The sequence below is a fragment of the Balaenoptera musculus genome, chromosome 11 (genome assembly GCF_009873245.2).
Source record: "Balaenoptera musculus isolate JJ_BM4_2016_0621 chromosome 11, mBalMus1.pri.v3, whole genome shotgun sequence".
Taxonomy (NCBI): Eukaryota; Metazoa; Chordata; class Mammalia; order Artiodactyla; family Balaenopteridae; genus Balaenoptera; species Balaenoptera musculus.
In genome coordinates, this window is record NC_045795.1 from 30709356 (window position 1) to 30731564 (window position 22209).

The 22209-nt window shown below is 34.6% G+C and overlaps 1 protein-coding gene across 1 annotated transcript in view; it reads left to right on the plus strand.

Moving 5' to 3' along the window:
* Positions 1–22209, plus strand: part of SUPT3H (SPT3 homolog, SAGA and STAGA complex component) — a 423773-nt gene that overhangs the window by 256723 nt on the left and 144841 nt on the right. The window contains 2 exon segments of the mRNA XM_036869866.1: positions 19223–19262; positions 19265–19308. Coding sequence (XP_036725761.1) covers positions 19223–19262; positions 19265–19308 — 84 coding nt within the window.

Here is a 22209-nt window from a genome sequence, read left to right on the forward strand (position 1 = left end):
CTGGTAACTCTGAGCGTCTTTGTGTTGGTTGACATTTGGATTTGATCCTCTTTAAATTGCCTGTTCCTATTCTTTGTCCATTTATCTATTGGATTATTTTCTTATAAATTTCTAAAAACTTTTATTAGGTATATTACATCTCTTTAATTTACACTGCAAATTTTTTTCAAATATTCCATGAAAATATTTTAAATTTTTATATAATCAATTGTGTTTATATTTTCCTTTTTGAACTTCCAGCTTTCAGTAAGGATGTCTCTCTAAAACTTAGATTGTATACATTGTGTCCTAGACCATCTTGTAAGATTTTTATTGTTTTGTTTCTTGCTGTGTAACAAACCACCTCAAACATGGTGGATTAAAATCAGAACTTATTTTATTGTTTCTCATGGTTCAATGACTTGCCTTGACTGGGTGTTCCACTCGTCTTGCTTGTGGTCTCTCACATGGTTGTGCTCTGGTGGCACCTGGAGCTAAGCCATCTGGAGTCCTGGCCAGGATCCTTAGGAAGGCTGGACCTCTCTGCTTCACTGTGTAGACTCACAGCCTCTCCTCTCCATCTGGTCTGGTCTGGTCTGGTCTCTTTATATGGTCTGTCAAAAGAGTCTTACATGGTATCACCAAACTCCCAAAAGTTTGAAAGTAGAAGCTTCCGCAGCTACCCGCTTACCTAGGCAGGTAAGTCCTGGAGCATCGCTGCCTCTACACTCTGTCCATTAGTACGAGTTGCAGGCAGCCCAGATTCAGTGCTGGAGAGAAGTACATGAGGGCATGTGGCCATGAGGGACTTCTTTGGAGACCAGCCACCACAATATCTACATTTTCTATGTGAGCTTCTAGCCACGCCTACAAATGTCTTCCGTACTCTTGGATTGTATATATAGTTCCCTAGATAATCTTTCATGATTTTTATCATTTTGTCTTTTACATTTTAAGTTTTTCTTTTTTTTTTTTAAGGTAGTAATTAAAACTGCCCAAGCAGCAAAATTTATTGGTATTGCACTACTAAGAGTAAATTTAACATGGTAATGTTTTTACAGAAAGCCAATATTTGAACAATCAACTGTAAAAATGTTTTAAAATACAAAGGAAACCTTCCATCATTCAAACCGTATTTAAGGTAAAAGGTTTCTCATTTCTCAACTGGTGTTACTTACATCAAAAGCTTTCAAAAAGAGCATAACTGTTAAGACACAGGACTTTGTTCATTTTCTCAGTGGAGAGTGCAGCTGGCATTCTAGTCGACTTGGAAGTTCAGTAATCCTGCAAATATTTGAGCTCCTGATTCATAACATGAGTCACTGGAAATCCTTACTTATGATAGACACACTCAATATAAGTGAAAATCAATATAAGTAAAATCCTTATCCTTTCATTAACACTGAGGGGAAAGAGAAAACTATTCAGTCAGAATGTAATAAACCCTGAAACACAATAAGTAATACCACTCTAAAGATTATCAATTCATTTAACTATAAGGTGCACCAACAAGGTTGGTTTTGGGGTTCCTTTCTGCTTTTCCTAGATGTTTGACAATCAAAACAAGCACCAAAAACTTCATTACTAGCATAGACAGAATCCTCCAATGGTTTACTTACACCGTCTTTCTCTAAACATTAAAATGCCCTAGAAGGTAAAGTAATAAAACGCTGCTATAGTTAAGGTAAAAATTAAATGTTAAATCATTTTACACAAGACAAAAGTCATTACTGAATAAAGTTTACAAACCTATTTAGTTATCACATTTACTCTAAAGTTCAGTTTTCTCAAGTGGAATATCATGTTTAGTGAAACCATTTCATTAATTTTTTTCTACCAGATTTTGTACATCCCAAATTACTTGTTTAACATGACTCAGCATAAATATCTTCACCTTTTTCAGACTAAAACCTACTCCCAAGAAAACTGTTTTAAGACTACGTATCTTCCATGAACATCACCTAGTCTCCACAGCATCAAAGACACTTCAAATCTTGTTTTGGAAATAGGTGGGAAACATAAGGAAATCAATTCTTATTCCCTTTCCCATCCAGACTAAACTGTATGCCCTTATTTTGATGGTCACTTAAGTTAGTTAATACATGAACCATGATTCCATTTGATTAATCATTTTAGTCTGAAATAAGACTTTTAAATTTTCATTAAACAGGTAAAATTAAAAATCTGAGTTGTATGAATCAATAGATAGCAAAGACAAATTTTTTATAAAGTATTAAGCTAATAAGCAAACTTCAAAAACAATTAGAAAAAATATGTATATTGTGTGTATATATATATACACAAATATATGTATATGCAAAATAGTTCATGGTTTTATTTTCCTTCCCTATTTATTACTGAAGAAAAACAGTTTATAATATTTATAAAATGGAAGTCAGGTTAGCTGTCTCCTGTCCTAACTTTGGAATGAAATTAGCAAAAATGTAAAATTAAAGAATCAGTTCTTTGGGCTCTCACATTTGAAATTAAAAGGTACTTGTACAAGATCCAAACACAAACCTAAAATGACCACTAGAGACAGCAGTGCCCTGGGACAGTAGTGAAATGCACAAAGAAACTCTGCCGATATGTCTTTTGTGCTTTTCTATCAGTGCATGTCGTATGTGTTAAGACATGAAGAGTACTGCTACTCTTTTGTTCCAAAAGTATTCAATATTAACACATCTAACTAATCAAACTGCTGAGGAATAGTTACTACCTTTCTCAATTTCATTCACAGTTGAGAACCTTTGCTTCCATTTCCTGCCATTTTAAGTTTTTAGTTCATCTGAAATTTATTTTTATATATTGAAAAAGATGAAATCTTTTTTCTCTTCAGATAGTTAGCTGTTTTTCAAACCATTGATGAAAAATTCTGTTTTCTCACTGAAATAAACTGTCCCTTTCCTTCTGTCTTAAATCCTCATCTATTTCTCATTCTGTTCTACTTTCACACATAACCTCTTCCTTCCTTTCTATTCCTTTGCCTTTCCTTTTCTCCCTCCATCCATCACCCCCTTTCACTGCAGCCACTTCGACTCCAAGTGGGAGGTGTTCTCCTCCAAATAAACTGTGATCCAGCGATAGAAATTGTAATTACAGATTACAGTTATAAGTTCAGTAAGTTTTTTAGTCATTGTTTACATTGTTTTGACTCTCAGATCACCTGACTTTCTTAGCTGAGTTGTGTAGTATACCATATTTGCATTTCTTACTTGTAATTTTGTTTTAGTTTCCTTGAAACAATCGTCTTAACTTCTTTTTAGTTTTATATTTATCTACCAGTAATTCATACCCAGATCTCCTCAAGTGTGTATCTCCTTTCAGTATAAATAAAAAGGTATGTCCCATAATTCCATCTTTTTAAGGAACACCTCTCCCAGCCCCCTCCAGTCTGGAGAGGTTGCTCTTTCGGCTCGTTAACATCTGCCATCCTGGGTAGATCTACCTTCACATCATGGGACTTCCTTCATTCTCTGTGGGATCACTTATGTCTTACATTACTTCCTACAAGGCAGTAAATCAAAGAAAATTCTTCTTGTTTCTTGGTTTATTCCTGTGTTTTTGTTGGAACACATTGTCCCTTAGCTTCCTAAGAAAGAGTCCACGGAAGGTGAATGTTTTATATAGTTTGCGTGTCTTAAATTACTTTATTCTACCTTCACAGATTTTTGACGGTTTGCCTATGTGTGAAAACTTATAGGTTAGAAATTATTTTACCTCAGGATTTTGAAGGCATTTCTCCATTACTTTCTGGTGTTAAAAGTTGTTGTTGTAATGACATTCTAATTATTTAACCTTTACATGTAACCTCGTTTTTTCCTTTCTTCTGTAAGTTTTTAATATCTACTGTTTGTCCTCAGAATTCTGAAATTTCATAATGATACATCTAGAATGTTTTACATGACATGCACCACTCCCCCCTTGGCCGCTTCTCTGATTTTAACCCTGACTGTTCTCCTCTCCACAGCCAGACTAGCCTCCTTTCTCTTCCTCCAGCATGATCATGCATGGTCTTGTCTCAGAGCCTCTGTGCTTCCGGTTCCCCCTGCATGGAAAGTTCTCCCAGATATCCGTGTGGCTCACCCCCTTATTTCTGCTCAAATGTTACACTAATAATGAGTCCTTCTCTGATCACCCTGATAAAATAACAACCCACAGGCACCTCTCCAGTACACCTTATCCTACTCACTCTTTTTATTTTGGCAAAGGGATTATTATGACATCTTAATTTGTTTATTATTCGTCTCCTGACCACTAAAATATAAGCTCCATGACAGTGTGGACTTTGTCTATTTTGTTCAGTGTTGTATTGCTTAGAATCATGCCTGGTTCTCAGTAGAAATTTGTGAATGAATAAGTGAATGTGACTTGGTGTGCCCTTTTACTAAAATCCATCGTGTTGAGCAATTAGTAGATTCAGTTTGGAATCTTATGTTCTTCAGTTCTGGGAAGTTCTCTTGAATTATTTCTTCACCTCCTTTTGTCTTCTAGACTTCTGTTTCAGGATGGTAGACCTGGATTAATCCTCTAATTTTTCATTTCTTGTCTTAGTTAATTACTTATACTATATACTAGGTTAAGTGTGTTGGAGAAGTAAAAATGCAAAGTGAGTTTTCTACTTAACGATTATTTTTTAATCTGTAGTAATTACTTATTTATTTACCAACTGGCATTATCACAGAAGTAAATCGTTTGGGGTGGTTTTTCGTTTCTAATTCATAGCTATGACTGTGGCAATACATATGTAAAAAAATTATTTAAACAAATACATGTCATAAATATTGATAAGGGCAGGGGAAACACCAGAATCTATAAGTATATGACACCTGAATCCAATTAGTTGGTGAAAATTCCCCTTCCAACCTCCACCCTTACCTATAAGGGGGCAGAGAGAAGAGCTTCTAGTCAGGTTATGTGCTAGTAGTTTTCACATTAACTCCTACATACATCCTTTTGGGAAGAAAATGACTAAGGTACAGTAGGAATGAATATTTCTTGAGAATTTGATATGAGAAATGGTACCAGCCACTTTGCATATATAATTTAATATGGTCCTTACACAATCCTGAAACACAAATGTCATCACATCCATATTAAAAATGGGAAATTGCAGGTAAAACACATTAATGACTTAGCAGAAGGTCACACAATCAGTATCAGATCTGAAACATCAACTGGTAACTTTGAGTTTAAAGTTTTTTATTTTATTGAAGTATAGTTGACTTACAATATTATTAGTTTTAGGTATACAACATAGTAATTTGATATTTTTATAAATTATATACCATACAAAGTTATTATAAAATATTGACTATATTCCCTGTGCTGTACATTACATTCTTGTAACTTTGAATTTTATATCTAGTAGTTTGTATCACTTAATCCCCTTCACCTATTTTGTCCCTCCCCCTAACACTCTCCCCTCTGGTAACCACTAGTTTGACCTCTGTATTTGTGAGTCTGTTTCTGTTTTGTTATAATTGTCTAAATAGCATGTTAAGACTTCTAAAATAATTGCTATGTGTCTAAGAGTAGATCTGTATGGGCCATATGAAAAATTCTTTTCCTACTCCAAAAAACAAAACACGCTTACTCAAAAATATTTACAGAAACGTACCAGAGACTTTAAAAACTCCATTAAATCTATACTGAACTGCTAATTCTAAGTCCTGGAAAGTGCTACATGTTGACTGGTCGAGTTTACTGAATTTATGTATTTAAATATTATTTTATATAAGGATACTATTAAGTATAGTTTACATGAGGAAAATGGAAAAGTTAGCTGTCAACTAGCTGTGGAACACAGTGGAAACAGAGAGATATTGTCTGACAGACTTGGTCTAATCCCATCTTAGTCATTTAAATGCTCTGAGCTGCTGATTCCTTATCTATAACAAATCTATAAAAAACTAATATCGCTTAACCTGTAAGATTTTTGTGAAGATTAGAAAAACTAACAATTTTTAAAATATGTAAAAAATGTCAGACATCTTGTAGTGTATTCAATAAATGCTAGTTTATGTTCTTGTTACTCTTAGTATTGGTGCTATCCTTTCTAAAATTAAGTATTGAAATCTGTAGTTACAGTTTCTATCGCTGGATCACATAGTTTATTTGGAGGAGAACACCTCCCACCCATTTCTATATTTAAATTGTCTGAACAGAAATATTTTTGGCATGGGATGAAAAACATTCTGCTTTAGGTGTTTGGGGGAAAAGTGGCCCTAGTAAGGTTATCCTTGATAAATCTGAAGACTCACGTGATAGTGGATATCTCATATTTGTCCCTCCAGATCCACTATTCACCCTTCCTCCTTTTCTGTAACCTGGGAGGCTCACCTCTTTTAATCTGCTTGCCCTCTCACTTCTGGTTCAGTGTGGCCAGTGGGAGACGCCAGCAGGAGACCTGAGAGTGGTATGAATGTAAGGCCAAGGTTGCTTGTGTCCCTGTCAGGTGACTTTTCCAGCTTCTAGGTTCATAGGACAACTGCCTTTCCCTTAACCCTCTAAGCCTAATTTAACAGTGGTTTCCTGTTGTTGTTAGATCCAGGAGGATACCACACTATCCCTAACCCTCCCCTCATCTTTGTAAATAGTTTCTGTTTCAGCTCTTCCTCCAGCTACCGGGTTTAACTATGCTTTTTCCTTCCAAGCCCCTGACTGATAAACATCAAATAACTATCAAGGATCCCATGTGGGTCATCCCCAAAGATACCCCAGACACACATACATTAGCTGAGACTCGGCCAGATAAATTCTAAAAATTGAGGTTTTCTCTAAATCCTGATTAGAGACTAGGAGGCACAATTTGATTTGCCTTTAGGCTGGAAATTAATCATGGCTGATATCTTAACTGAACTAACTCCAGTGGAGTCAGGATATGTTTTTAAGGCATTTTAGATAATGTGAAGCAATGTTTTGGGTCTCTTTTCAGATTAATAACCTTAATGTAGTGTGTGGCTTCCTTGTGGAACATTTGCAAAGGTGTTAGCTGATTGTACTCTTCAACACAGTATACAAGTTATGGTACTTATTTCCCAGTTCTTTGAATTTCAGCATTAACTTGTTTAACTTATTTTAAATAAAAATTTTGTAATGTATGCTATTATTTATTATGCATCTTTACTAAAAAATAAGCACAGTCTATAAAATCTATGAGATTAGGAAACATGTTTTAATTTTTTTTTCTTGTTGTTTGCTTGCTTGCTTTGCTTCTGACCAGTTCCAAGCCCAGTGGTTGGCCTATACTAGGTGCTCAATAAATATGTATTGAACAAACCAAGGGCCAGTGTTCAATTAAAAGTGATAGATTTTTAACCTCCATGCTTACTTACTTCATTTTCGCCTCATCTACAAGACTACAGTTTGAAAGGCTGCCCTTCCGTGGCTTCTCTTTTTGTAATATCACTGCCCTGCAAATCCACAGAAGGAAATAAAAGACTAATATTTGGGGGGCAGATAATTATGTTTTAGGCATTATCTTTTCTGTGTTCATTTTTTCTTCCTCACTTGTTCTTTTTAACATTCCTGTTACAGGATGTTAAAAGATAACTGTTATTATTCCTGGATTTGTTTGTTTGTTTCGGCTAACACAGTCTCAGTTATGTTTACTTACTGGCCGCGTTCACACAGAGCTCACACGAGGACCAGCAGCCCTCAGCCTTCTCCCTCTAGTCTCTGCGCCAGTTTCCACGCGCCAGTCATGCCGCTTCTTGTTTTACGTGGCTTTTGCCAAATTGCTTAACTACCATTTCACTTTTTTCTAACACGTTTTAATGGAGAGTTTGCATTCTGGAAGGGAAGCCTTTATCTCGTAAAAAGATCTTTACAAAATAGGGTGATGATAGTAAGCTGACTGAAGTCATACAAGGTCCCCAGGAAGCACAATGGAAAGGGGATGATTAGGTCTGTGCTTGAGTTAGAGGAGATCTCAGAGGCTGTGGCACCTACCTTGCATTTTTTTTTTTAACATCTTTATTGGAGTGTAATTGCTTTACGGTGGTGTGTTAGTTTCTGCTTTATAACAAAGTGAATCAGCTATACATATACACATATCCCCATATCTCCTTCCTCTTGTGTCTCCCTCCCTCCCACCCTATCCCACCCCTCTAGGTGGTCACAAAGCACCTGCTGCTGCTTCCCACTAGCTATCTATTTTACGTTTGGTAGTGTATATATGTCCATGCCACTCTCTCACTTCATCCCAGCTTACCCTTCCCCCTCCCCGTGTCCTCAAGTCCATTCTCTACGTCTGCGTCTTTATTCCTGTCCTGCCCCTAGGTTCTTCATAACCTTTTTTTTTTTTTTTTTTTAGATTCCATATATATGTGTTAGCATACGGTATTTGTTTTTCCCTTTCTGACTAACTTCACTGTGTATGACAGACTCTAGGTCCATCCACCTCGCTACGAATAACTCAATTTCGTTTCTTTTTATGGCTGAGTAATATTCCATTGTATATATGTGCCACATCTTCTTTATCCATTCATCTGTCGATGGACACTTAGGTTGCTTCCATGTCCTGGCTACTGTAAATTGAGCTGCAGTGAACATTGTGGTACATGACTCTTTTTGAATTATGGTTTTCTCAGGGTATATGCCCAGTAGTGGGATTGCTGGGTCGTATCTACCTTGCATTTTTGAAGGACATAGGGTTCTATCTTCTCTATGCTGTCTGCTTTCTTAGGATGTGACTGTATGAATATTGTTGGAAAGTTGTACCCTTTTATGTCTGATGTGAATGAATCTTTTAAGAATATCCTGGTTTGGGTTTTAATAGCAAATCTAAAGTTTTCTCTGCCTACCAAATTATTGGTAAATTTTGTTTCTTTTCTTACGTCGACTGCTATTCCACCTTATTCATCCCCATGCAGTATCTTATGCTGGCAGAGTGCTTGGTAGCTCTCCAAGTGCCTGCCCCACATCATTTCATCTCATCTTCACAGTGACCTATGAGTGTAACAAGATCTGTACTATGTCACCTTCTTGAGCCCATTTTAATAAATAACCTTTTTAATTCTTGAGTGGAATATGGGACTGACGTCTGAGCCTCGGAAACCTGATTCTCATTTAGTTTTACATATACTACAGCTAATTTGATAAACTACTATATACAACATTGATTGGTTTGCCTATGTAAGCAGTGTTTAGATACAAAATTTGAATAAGGGCTACTTTCTCTGACAGACTAAGGGGGAAGTATATACAAATTACCTCTGCTCATCATATGATAAAAGCATAGGGCACAGTGGAAATGGATAGAGATCAGTCTCTTCTATGCATTAGTAACTGCATTGCTTTAATCCCATTTTGCAACTGTCTTTGGCTTTCAAATGTATCTGGAACTATTGGCTAGGATACTGGAATAGTTAACTATATCACCTGTGCCACACTCATACAGATAGTTGGATTGGTTGCCATTTCCACTGGTATAACTAAGAGGATTTTCCTTTGAAAACTGACTCCCATCTGCCTCTCACCAAGTTGTACTATTTCTCCTTGCATTCTTCTTTTTTATTTCTTCTCTCATTGATGCAAGTGCTTAATTATGGAGCCAAAAGTAAAGTACTCCTAGGTTTAAATACTAGAATCAGAAAGGGAAAGCCAAAAGGCTTTTCATCATTCACATCTGTTCAGTTCCCACTTGAAGAACTTGAGGATCAGAAAGATCAGCTGTTCTGTTCAAAAGTATAGCTTCAAAAATGTATGCACACGAACACATGCATTGTACTTCATGGTGAGTTGATTCCACAAGAGAATTTATTAGAGAAGCTATTAGTTCTCTATCAAAAGAAGTCCATATAGTTTTCCCCATTAAATTTAGGTAGAGTTACTTTCTTAAAACTTGTAAGAAAGTGGTTCTAGTGATATATACACATGTGTATATGAGTGTGTATATACATACAAATAATATATGTGTGTGTGTGTGTGTGTGTGTGTGTATATATACACATACATATAACTTATCCACACAAATTATTTACATTCTAAATTTGTTTATGGTAAAATCATAAGTGCTAAGTAAGAGTCCAATAGTAGCCTAGAAGTTATAAACTTTTTTATGATGACCCTGAAATTTAATTTCTCATTTCTAAATAAATGTAGATAGCCTTTATTCAGGGCTTACTATATGCCGCATGATATAATCTCCCTTAAACATCAAACCGTAGGCATTTTTAAAAATTTTATGAGAGGAAAGAAGTTAAGATGGTTTTGGAAACTTTTTTAAAGTAATGATTTTTTAAAGCTTCTTTATTAAACTACTTGTGAAATCAATTTCTATAGTGCCTTACATGGAGATAATCTGTTGAGTTAGTTAGATCTTAAAATGGAGGCAATAATCTAAATTCTCTGGAACTCTCTTCAGGATACACAGTACTGACAGAGAAAACCAAACTTTGAGTTTCATAGCAGACCCTTGCCCTCCTTGTGCATGTATGAGGTTCTGAGACCCAGCATGGGTGCAGTGCTAAAATTCTAAAGTTGGCACTTTATCCATGTATTTTCTCAACAAAAAGACAAAATTATATAATTGCTTTTGTCAAAATAAGGGTGATAGTAACAGAGATAAGAAATCAGTTTTCCTCATTCCTCATGATTATTCTTTAACATTATTCTTTCCATTTGGTAATTTTACCAGTCATTACATTGGTCTGTGTGTGGTCTGGTGTAATTCAGTGCTTTTAATACCCTGATCTAAACATGAAGATTTAGGACAAGACCTGTGTTTATTCCTAAACACTCTAGGGTGAAATGAAACCAGGTTATCATGTGAAAAATTAGGTAGCATTCTGAAGAAAAGTAATTAACTGAATCTTTGTTATTTTTTTGTCCTTTGGAGAAATAAGTAATGGCTACAGTTCTTTTGGTAGATGCCTTTTTAAAAGTGTGAACAGACGGGAACATGGAGGGAGGCACAAAGATGCCAAGAAATAAGCAGAGAAAAAAAAGAGACATTATTAATTGTAGATAAGGAAAGTATACATTTTGTAGGCTACCAGAAATTATGCTTCTAAAATTTTAAGAAATACAAATGAAATGTACATATTTGTACATGTAAACGCTATCGTTTTTCAGTTATTGACTAACGGAAAGATAGCTGTATATAACATTGAACAAATTGAAGATCTGCTACCATCTGTGTACAATTTTAATTGTATTTTAGTTTAAGTAGTTAAGTAGTAGTTTAGTTTTAATAGTTAAATAGTAAATAAATTTTAAATAGTATTAACTGTAGTTAATAGCATAGTATTTAAACTATAGTATAGTATAGTATTTAAGGTATAGTATAATATTTAAATTATAGTCTAGTTTATTATTTTAATTTCAACCTTAAAAAATTTTCAAAATATCCTTTTGCTTTCAAAACCTGATGTGTTTAGACTTGAAAATTGCTTATGAATAACTTATATGCAAAATAGTTTAAAAGAAAACTTTCAAATGGTTGTTGTTCTCCCACTTTCACATTTAAATAAGAATAACCAAAGAATTAGTTTCTTGTCAGGGTTGCTGTTCTCATTGGACATTTTTTAAGCATTGCAGGCTTATATTGATTGTGTCTTGGTCATTCTTTAAAATGCATATATAAATAAATATGAATTATTTGAGTCATGAGATACTGATAATTATAGCCTTATCATATTTTTAAAAACTTGACTAACTGTGTTTGACTTACTATTCTAAAAAGAAGAGTTAAAATGGAATTCTAAAAAGTTAGGCACATCTTTTATCAATTTATATACTTGTTTATGTTTCAAATGTCTAAGACAGTGGAAGACTAGTCACCAAAAAGAATAAGGAGATCATATGATAGGAAAAGACTAAGTCAAATATCTTACATTTATAGTATTCTGAATGTTGACTGTATTTAGTTACAAATCCCTTTCCTTTCAAACATTTGCTGAGTTCTCAATCCTTAAGCTGTGTCTGCATGAAGCAACTGACTTGAATGTTTTGATCCAAACCTTCTTTTTTGGCAACCATTTATTTGCCAGCAATGAAAATGTTTTGAAAGGCAAATAAATGTTTTTGTGGGTAGAGTTTCTATGCAATGTAAAACTTCATTAAGCCTTACATACCTTCCTGTATTCCGAATAAGAAATTAATCTTGGAGAGAAAGATGAATGGCTTGATGTTAAGCATTTATTAATTAGTACCAGTTTTGTGTACCTGGACATCTCTCACAGGTTTGTTGTGAGGGTTAAATGAGATGATATATAGAAGGCAGGAAGCATAGGATAGTACATTCAGTAAATGTCAGCACACAAAAAGGAGCAACAGCTTCTGTTTAAACATAGGTGATACATTGCGTATCTCCAAACCTTCTCAAAACCCTACTAAATGACAGCAAAATAATTTTTAAAAGCATAAATCTATGAAGATCAAGAAAATGGGAGATTAAATAGCAGATGAGACATATCAAATAATCATGGACGTTTAAAAGTGGATAGAAATGCTTAAAGGTTTAACAGATTTGAGAAAAATGAAACCTTGGAACCTAGAAAAAAACCAGCATTCAAGATACCTCTGAAGAAACAGGAGCACTGGTAGAAAGTAAAGGAGCAGTTTTATTCCAGTGCCCTATCACAACCACATAGGCAGTCAACTGCCTCTTTGCCATTCTGACAAAACAATGTAGGTTTACCTCTGGAGAGGTTGACTAGAAAGAACTCCGGTATTAGAGATCCCAGGCACAAAGACAACTGGCATTTGATTAATAGATATTCTGAAAAAAATCCAGGAAACAGAAGGAAGGAAATTTTCAGAGTAATCCCAGAAAATTTCCCAGACTTGCAGGACAAGAATATATAGGTTACAGTATCCGTGTGAGTACCAGGAAAATATATGAAGAAAGAGCCTCACCAAGGCATAGCACTGTGAAATTTTAAAATTTCAGGTATAAAGAGAACAGTAGTAAAAGTTTCTCATTGGTGGGGGAGGGGGGCGGTGCAGGGGAAGTCACCTAAAGGCTTAGGAATAAAAAAAAAAAGACACCTGACTTCTCAACAGCAACATTTTAAGCTAGAAGACAATGGAGCAATGTGTTTAAATTTCTGAAGGAAAATGATTTTTAATCTCAAATCCTATATCTAGGTAGATTATAAATTGAATATAAGGGTGGCCTAAATGAATTTGCAGACATACAGGATCTTTAAAACTTTATTTTCCATGCACCCTTTCTCAGGAACCTATCAGAGGTATTTTTCAGCTGCAGCCCACCACTGGAGGAAGGAGATAGATACTGCGGTTTGAATTCATTTTACTTATCTGCCTGTTTAAAAAAATTGATCAGTATTCTTCAGAGGAGCATAGCAGAATCCAGAGTCCTTACAATGTATCATTTATAATATCTCAGATAAAATCACAGATTATCCTTAAAATATGAAGTAGCAGGGAAGCATGACTCATAGCCAAGAGAAAAGACAAAATAGTGACTGACTCTAAGATGACCCAGGTATTGAAATAGCAGACAGGGATTTTACAAAGCAGCTATTATAGCTATGCTCGAAAACAAAAAAGAGAAACCTCCAGGGAATGTGCTCTACCAAAATAAAGGAAGTAAATTAAGAACAAAATGGGATCAAGAAAACAAAAATCCAAAATGTAATTGTTGAAGAGAGTCTGGCAGACTCCGGAGGAGTCTCTGAGGAAAAACAAAAAACAATGAAATTGAAAGAAATCCTTACATGTTTCAAATCTTTTAAATAATGTAGATGAAATAGTGTTAGATTCACAATAAATTAAGCAAAAAAAGAAAAGGAAATTCGGAACTACAAAAAAAATTTTTTTTAATTTATAAAAAGAAATTTGATCATGGTGGCCAAGCTGTAACAGTGTCTATGCAGTCATAATAATATAAACACTAGATATTAATTTAAACAAAAAATTACATTTTAAAATAATATCAAGAGGGGAGGGAGAGATGTAAATATGAGACATCTGTGAACACTAAATCTTCATCTTCCATAGTAAAAAGTCAATCGATAGTATTTAAAGCTGAAAAATAAAACAGCCTTGTAAGCATATTTGAAATGTGGAGGTAAATAACAGAAGAACAAGCTACAAAAGTTGAAAGTGTTTTCCTTCGGAAGTAGAATTACAGATTGGAAAGAAGTATGGCTAGGTATTTCTGTCATTATAAAACTTAGAGTATTATTTGACTTTTAATGTTATATACATTTTAACTTAGATAATAATTTTAAAATTAGAATTAAGTATTTATAATGCACATAGCACAGTTCCTGTACTGCCTAAGAACAAATTAGGTACTTAATAAATTATTACTACTAAGGTTTTTTATTAACTCTCCTTCTAGTCATTAAAATCATGGCTTATCCATTTCAAATGAAAAAGAATACATAAGCCTACAAATCTAGGGAAGTTATCTGAAGTATCTGAAGTTGTGTAGTTACTTAGTGGCCAGAACTGGAGTCCAGATTTCCTATCTCTTAGTTCTTTCAGTCACAACGTGGAGGATTCAGAGAGGATCTTCGAGGTTATCCGTGGCTGACAAATATGGTTGCAAGCAGAGCTGTTCTTTCCTAGCCTAATCTCGTATCTGGCCCAATAACTAGTGTGTGATAGACAAATGGATAGAAAGACAAATAAACCCTAGGCCAAGTGATAACCTACCCTAAGATTTTACCTCTTCATCACATAGCTTTTAACAATTCCTATATGTACTATGTATTCGTTTACTGTTTATTCTCAGAAAGGAAGGATCCAGAGATTTAGCCAGAATCCAAAAGAAAGAGGTGCAATAGAAGTGTAGTTAAAATGAAACACCTTCAGGATGCTAATGATGTGAAATCATTGAATTGATTTTGCCTGTACTTTTGAAACCTTTTAAACTTCAGAGAAATCTTTCTGCTGAATTTACAATGGGCCCCAGCCAATTGCGGGGTTATTGACGTCATCTAGCTCAATTTATTTATATTATAGATGGGGAAAACTGAAACAGTCAAGGGGAAATGGATTGCCAACATTTACCCAACATTTATAAAACTGCCTGTTGGGGGAATGGTGGTCCTGGACCTAGAGATATTATTCAGAAGGAAGTTGGGAGGTGAGAGCATTAGGTAACTAACTGGTTGAGGAAGATAAAGAAGAAACTTGTTCACAAGTACAATTAAGATACTGTAAACTGAGCATTGTAAGTTCCATGCCTAGGTTAGGTAATAAACACTATTGTATGATGATAATCATAGATCTTTTATTTTTTTGGAAAATTATTTTGAAGTCTGTGTTTTAAAGGAGAAAGTGCTGCATCCCATAAAGAATCAAGAATTTCTCATAATTCGAGTATAGTACTATATTAGGATTCTCCAGAAAAACAGAACCAATAGGATACGTGTGTGTGTGTGTGTGTGTGTGTGTGTGTGTGTGTGTGTGTGTGTACACAGATAGATAGATTTATTATAAGGAATTGGCTCGCATGGCTTTGGAGGCTGAGAATCCCAAGTTCTGTAGTTGGCATGCCAGAGACTCAGGAGAGACAGAATGTAGTTCGAGCCCAAATCCAAAAACCTGAGAACCAAGAGACGGTTTAGTCCAAGTCAAAAGGCTGGAAAGGTCTATGTCCCAGTTCAAGGCAGTCAGGCAGAAGGACTTCCCTCTTATTCAGACTTTTTGTTCCATTCACCTCTTCAACTGATTGGTTGAGGCCCACTAACATTAGCAGGGGCTGGTGGTGGGGAGCGGCAATCTGCTTTACTCAGCCTAGGGATTCAAATCGTAATCTCATCCAGAAATACCTTCACAGTCACACTCAGAATTAACATTTGACCAAATGTCTGGGCACCCTGTAACCCAGTCAAGTTGACATATAAAATGAACTGTCACAAGTACACAAAGGCTTAAGATAGAACTGAAATTATTAGAGCTTAAATGTAGAATAACGACAGAAAAACAAGAACTATAATGAAGAGAATGAAGGTATACGGAAAAAAATCTGTCAGTCAGTCAGTCTTTAAAGACCGCACTGAAGTCAGTAACACTGAATTATCATAGATCCTGGAACAAGAATTGTGGACATTATATTTGAAGAAGATCATGTTAACACTTAATATAGGAGACATTGGAGACATTGAAATTTAGAAAGCAGTAAGCAAAAAGCCCCAGAGGCCTACATTCAGATGAATACTGTGGAAGTAGAGAGCAAATTCAAGACCCTGAGCCAATTAAAACAACAAAATCAACAGAAGTTGGTGAAAATAAAATAGAGAAAAAAAAATTGTTCGATTGTTAGTGTCATTGATAGAAATGAGAAATTGAGAAGAGATTTATTTGTGGTCTCAAAGATGTAAAGTTTAAAGTGTACCTTTTATGCTCAACCTGCAAATACAGTATCATAAAGTATTTAAAATGCAAACATGATGAGTATTAATATGCTAGGGGAAATTATTTTCTTTGAAACAGTTGTTACAAGTATAATATTATTTTTAATTTACTTTGAAAAATAGAAATAATATTTATCAGAAATAAATAAATGCTGTGAAAGAGTTCCTGTTGTAGAATAATGCTTTTAGCAAAATATTTTACTAAGTTACAAATAAATCTATAAAGTTACTATCACCATACCTTTATCCATATAGTTAAAAAAATTTGTATACCCATTCAACCAGTAATTGGTCTTAAAGGATTCCTCTGCTCTGTCAATTCTTGCGTATTTTATAAATGCAATTAAATGTATACTACTTTCATTGTAATAAAAAAATCATAAAATATACTATCATTTCATGTCATTTTAGTTACTGCCAGAAATACTTGACTTGCTGCAGTGAATAATGAAGTACAACTTCCATTTATTTTCAGGGATTAAAAAAATTGAGGGGTTTCTTACAATATATTGATAGAATCAACTTTTTTTTTTTTTTGAACACTGAAGGTATTAGAAATATTTCTTGATTTTGGTTTCCTGGTTCTAGTATTGTTTTCACGCTGAGTGCACCCACCGGTCCTGAGCTCAGCCTCCTGTGGAACTGGACTGCCAAGCTGCTAACTTGCTTTTTAAGCTTACGTTGTTAAAGAGAAGTTTCTTTAGTCTTTTTGGTAATTGTAGACAAAAGTTCTAGAAGTTAGCAAGTGGGCAATACACACTTTAGTGTGATCACTGAATTAGGTTAAGGAGCTTGCCCTCCTCACTTGTAGAGAAGAGGAGGTGAGAGTATGGAGGAGGTGATTTTGGAGTGTGGGACACGTCGGGGCCAGATGGGCTTGCGGTGCAGTTACACAATGATAACTTTCAGCCCTGAGGACTCACTGCATGGGAGTCCAAGGCATACTGGAGAGTGCCAGCAGTGCCAGTGCTAGTGAGGCTACTAGGTTGGGTGAGGGAAATTAGTAAATAAGGTAGATGAAATGAAAGATAAAGTTTTTTCCTGCTAATTATGACACATAACCTGTGACATAAATTCCAGATCTCTACAATAGTTGTGTACTGGTTTCGAAAAGGTGTTTTAAAATGGCTAACTCTTCTATGGTTTATTTTCCATTTTCTTCTTTTTTTTTCCTACTGAATGTGTTTATACACTGACATTTTGGAGAGTGTTATAAATACAGATTATTTACATGTATTGTGGATAAACAGTTGATTTATTGGGAAGACAATTGAGGGAGGTATACTTATCCTGGTCCTTTCTTAACATGAGTAAAATTACTTATATCTGTATAGTATTTTAGAGTTTTCAACTCATCACCATCCTGCATTTAAGAAAATAAAAAGTTACTTGACAGTGCGGCCTCCTGGTTCTCTGTGTCCAGACAAATGGATACTGAGCCCATATTCTTCTCCACATTGATTATGTGTATTTATTCTGTCATAGAAATGTTTTGTTTGAAAAAACACCTGTACACATATTTCCCTGACATTCTTTCCGTTTTTAGAAAAATACGTTCACATTTTTCCCACTGAAAACTTAGTTTCTTTCTGGGTAGATATATCATCTTTTTAAAAACCTTTCCCCCAAGATTTCTTTTTAAATGGTTCACAGTTAAATTTAAATTTCTATATTTAGGTAGAATTATGTTTATATACCAACCACCAGTATCCAGGAAATTCAGTGGTAAGGCTGACACATAGGGAGTTTATAGTCTATTTTGTAGTCTGTGTATTTAGACAAGGTTTGAAGCTTACTTAGCAAAATCTCTTGACCATTCAGAATTTCTTTAGTACAAATGCACTATTTGATTTCTTATACTTGTTAAGATAACAGTGTGTCATTTTTTAAAGATTAGTTCTTAGGAATATGTGTTAGATTTATTCCTTTCAAAGAAAGATGCATTCAGGAACAGCTTTTATATGTAAATATTTTTATAATATTGGATAGAGTTGGTTTGGTGCAATCACCATGGTTTGATCAAATTTGGAAGAAGTTACAGGCACATTTTTGCAGTGTTTTCTCCAGCATCTTTATTTTTTTCAGCTGGATGTATTTTATGTTCCTTCTAACTAATCAAAATAAGAAACTGATTTTGCCTGTGCCAAAAAATAGAACTATCATTTTTCACATTCTTTTATTTTCCAGGTCATTTTCAAGTAAGATTGTGTTTCTAGGACTTCTGAATCCCAGAAAACTCTCAACTTTGTAGATATAAGCGCCCAGATGAACATTTCAGGGGGAATCTAACTTTTCATGCAGTATGTTTTTGTTGTGCATTCCAGATACAGTTAACTTTTTGTGTGTATATGATTAGTGTGGAAAGAAATTAATGCAGTCCAGTATTATGATTTATGGACTGAATCCTTTGCCCACTGAAGACTTGCCAAAACTAAAACTATTTTTTTTTCCTTTGGATATTAGAAACAGCTACTGTTTTTGTTGATCTTTTAAAGTTCTGAATGGGCCTATTTCAAATCATACCAGCATGGGAGCTCAGATTAATAATATACTTATTCAACTAGTGATACTGAGCGAAACCATTGCTCACATGGATATGAGGATAAAATTTCATAAAATTATTTTCAGGTGCATTAATGCATTTCTGGAAGCTGCATATGATTTTTCTTTGCATGAAAGAAGTCAAGGATTTCTCTTTATTGTATCAGTTACAGGTGGGCGTATAAGTTAATTAATTGCATTTTGTATACCTTAAACATAAGACATTTTGCTTTTAAAAGCAGTACTGTGATTGCTGGATTATTCCCAAAGGTTTTTAACTCTTAGAATGTTTATCTCTCTTGAGACATCATGACTGTAGTATATTTAATTTAGATTATTGAGAAAAATTTCCTTGTTGTTAGTTACAGCAAGCTGCTGAAGTTTCTCAGCTTCGGGGAGCAAGGTAATCTCTGCTGAAGATCTTCTGTTTTTGATACGCAAAGATAAGGAATATAAAATCATTTCATCTCGTATTGAAATGCCAGCTTGGTGATAATTACACTTATGTAAGGAAGCTACCCTTGTTTTCTAGCTTTCACATTGGAATCATAACCGTTGAACTGATATTTGAGTCCTCATAGTTTGCACAACTAAATGGTTTACTACAAAAGATTTATTTTTATTTTTAACATGGACAAGGGCACTTATGTAAAAGTATGCTGACAACTAATTCTCACTTATCCTTAAATATATATTTAGACCTTTTCATTGCTACATAATGTGCACTCGATATTGACCAGGTGCTTTGTTCTGGTAACTGGATATAAATAAGTGTCATATTATTTTTCTTCTAATTTTATACAGGCTTTCTTTCATAGAATAGTTTTTTTCACTTGAAATACAAAGTTTTTCTGTGACACTGGTTTAAAGGAAAAAAAGCAAATCAATCAAGATGAATATTGTATAAGATAAATATTACCATAATACTAGGTTTTTTAATAGTTAAAGATCTATCTTTCTTACTCTTTGAACTCTGGCATTAAAATATTTATGCTGGTATTTACATGTATAATTTTGTCATAACTATCTTCCAAGAGTAGCTAGTTTGAAAATATTTTGTGACATTTTGCATGTTTTTAATAAAATTTTCATCTAAAAGTTACATGTGGAAAAACTAACTGAATAACCACAGCATGTTATGGTAGACTCTAACCCAAGTGAGCACGCAGTGCTTAGTTCCTAATGTTCCATCTTTCATTCTCTCCATTGTTTTCCCCTGGCATTTAATTACATTTACCCATTTTTGTATGTTTGTGGCTCTGGTTTTATCAGAAGGCATCCATCTGACCTTCTGGATATCCTGGTTAACATCCTGTCTGTGATACCCAGTTACTTTATATCTGTGAAACCTGTCCTTCTGACTGACTGAAGATTGACTAAACTTGGATGACTAAAACTTCTCTTCCTTCTGCAGTGGGATTCAGAGATCTACAAACTGCAACCTTGACCAGTCTACCATTAAATTTTATAAGTTTTAGTTCATTAACTCTTATATGGTATGAGGACTATAAAGAGAAAAGAAATGTCTTCACTATCAAGAAGCTATAATCTGGTTTAGGAAATCTGTATGATTTAGTTGAAGAAGCATTTTGAGACTCACAGCATTTTAAGGTTGTGTGATTAGATTGGAGAGGCTGTAGGATTTGTTGAAGTGGAGGTTTCTGCCTAGGGTGAGACGCATGCAGCTATATGCAGCTATATGTAGAATGGAACTAACCAGGATGCAGGCTCAGTATCAAGGCAAACTGTGATTAGTATGATGGCTCTGAAAGCGGATGGGAAGGAAGATTCAGAGAGATGGTGAAGAGTAAGAATGTTGAGGATTTAGTGATTTCATTAGGAAGACGGAGAAGTAGGCACCATATAGCTGTGGTGCTGTGAGGAAAGAGCTGAAGGTGCCGTTGGCAGGAGCAGGGACCTTGAGCCAAGATCCTTTACGAAGGCAGCTGGAGGGCAGTGGAGTTCGCATCAGTACTTTACAGAATATGTCCAGTCGGTTTTTCTTTTCATCGACAGAGGTAAACAAGCCAGCACAAAAAATCGTCACATTGACACTTTTTCCTGCCTTTCGGGGAAGTCAGAGTTTTAAATCCTATGGAAACTTCAGGAATACACACTGATTGTCAAAAACCCTTCTATTGTCTAGAAGGACTGTTATCAGAACCTTTTAGCAAACCAAGAGCCTAGCTGTAATATGATAGTTGCCAGTATTCTCATCTTTCTCCTCAAAATAATAATTTTATTTATATGCTGGTGTGTTCCAAACAGAATTTAAAGTAGTTTACATGACTGTAATATAAGACAAAATAAAATCTAAAGAACTGAATTTTCAGGAATCAGAGGAAAGAGAACAAAGGATAGCAAACACCTATATACAGGTATATGTTTTTTCTCTTAATAATTCTGGTTTATATTCAAGCAGAAGTCATTGACTGCCTACTATGTTTTTACATACTGCACTAGGCAGCTTCACTCATTTTCCATTTATTCCTCACAATAGTCCTCTAAGGTAAGTACTTACTTACTTTGTAAATAAGGAAACTGGGGTTCAGAAGTCATGTTCTACTTCTGGTCCTGCTATAAGCTCCAGTTTGTGAGGCTATCTTACCCTCGGTTTCCCTATATATAAAAGATGATTATATTGTCTGTATCTCAGGGCTATTGAAAATTTCAATAGAATGCATGTAAAAGAGCTTTGTAAAATACAATTTATTTCAGCTGTCATTAGGAATCTTAAACATGAAGACCAGGAACCAGTAATAATCCATTCTAAGTGTAAGCATACAACAGATGACAAAGTATTATCAGTTACTTTTAAAGTTAAACAGTATTATAGTCTTCTAATAAACCTAAAGAAAGCCATCATTAAGACTCAACTATCATTCATCAGCTTTGAGTTTCATAAAAATATGTTTCTCAGATTACAGAATGTTTTCCAGAAATATAAAATGTAAACCAACTCTTCTAAATAAAAGCTTCTCAGAGAATAAAAAAACAATAAAAAGGAGAGTGCTTGGCTTTTTAAAGCAGTTGTTACAAACTCCTTGTCTAGCTGTTTGTAAATCATTTTAAAAAATAAAATTGGTTCTGAATGTGTACAGAATTCCATAAGTCAGTATTTCAGCATAGTGTGGAGAGTTTATCACAATCTTCAGAAGGAATTTAACCAAAAAAAAACCAAAAAAAACAAAAAATCATTGTGATTCTGGAGTATCTGGATACTTGCAAATGAAAAGTGCTTTTTAAAAATGCTAGTGTTGTAGCTTTTATGTTTAATTTGATGACTAAATTTTGTATTCACAGTACTATGCTGAGAATTGCTATACCCCCCCCCCTGCAGTGATCCTGG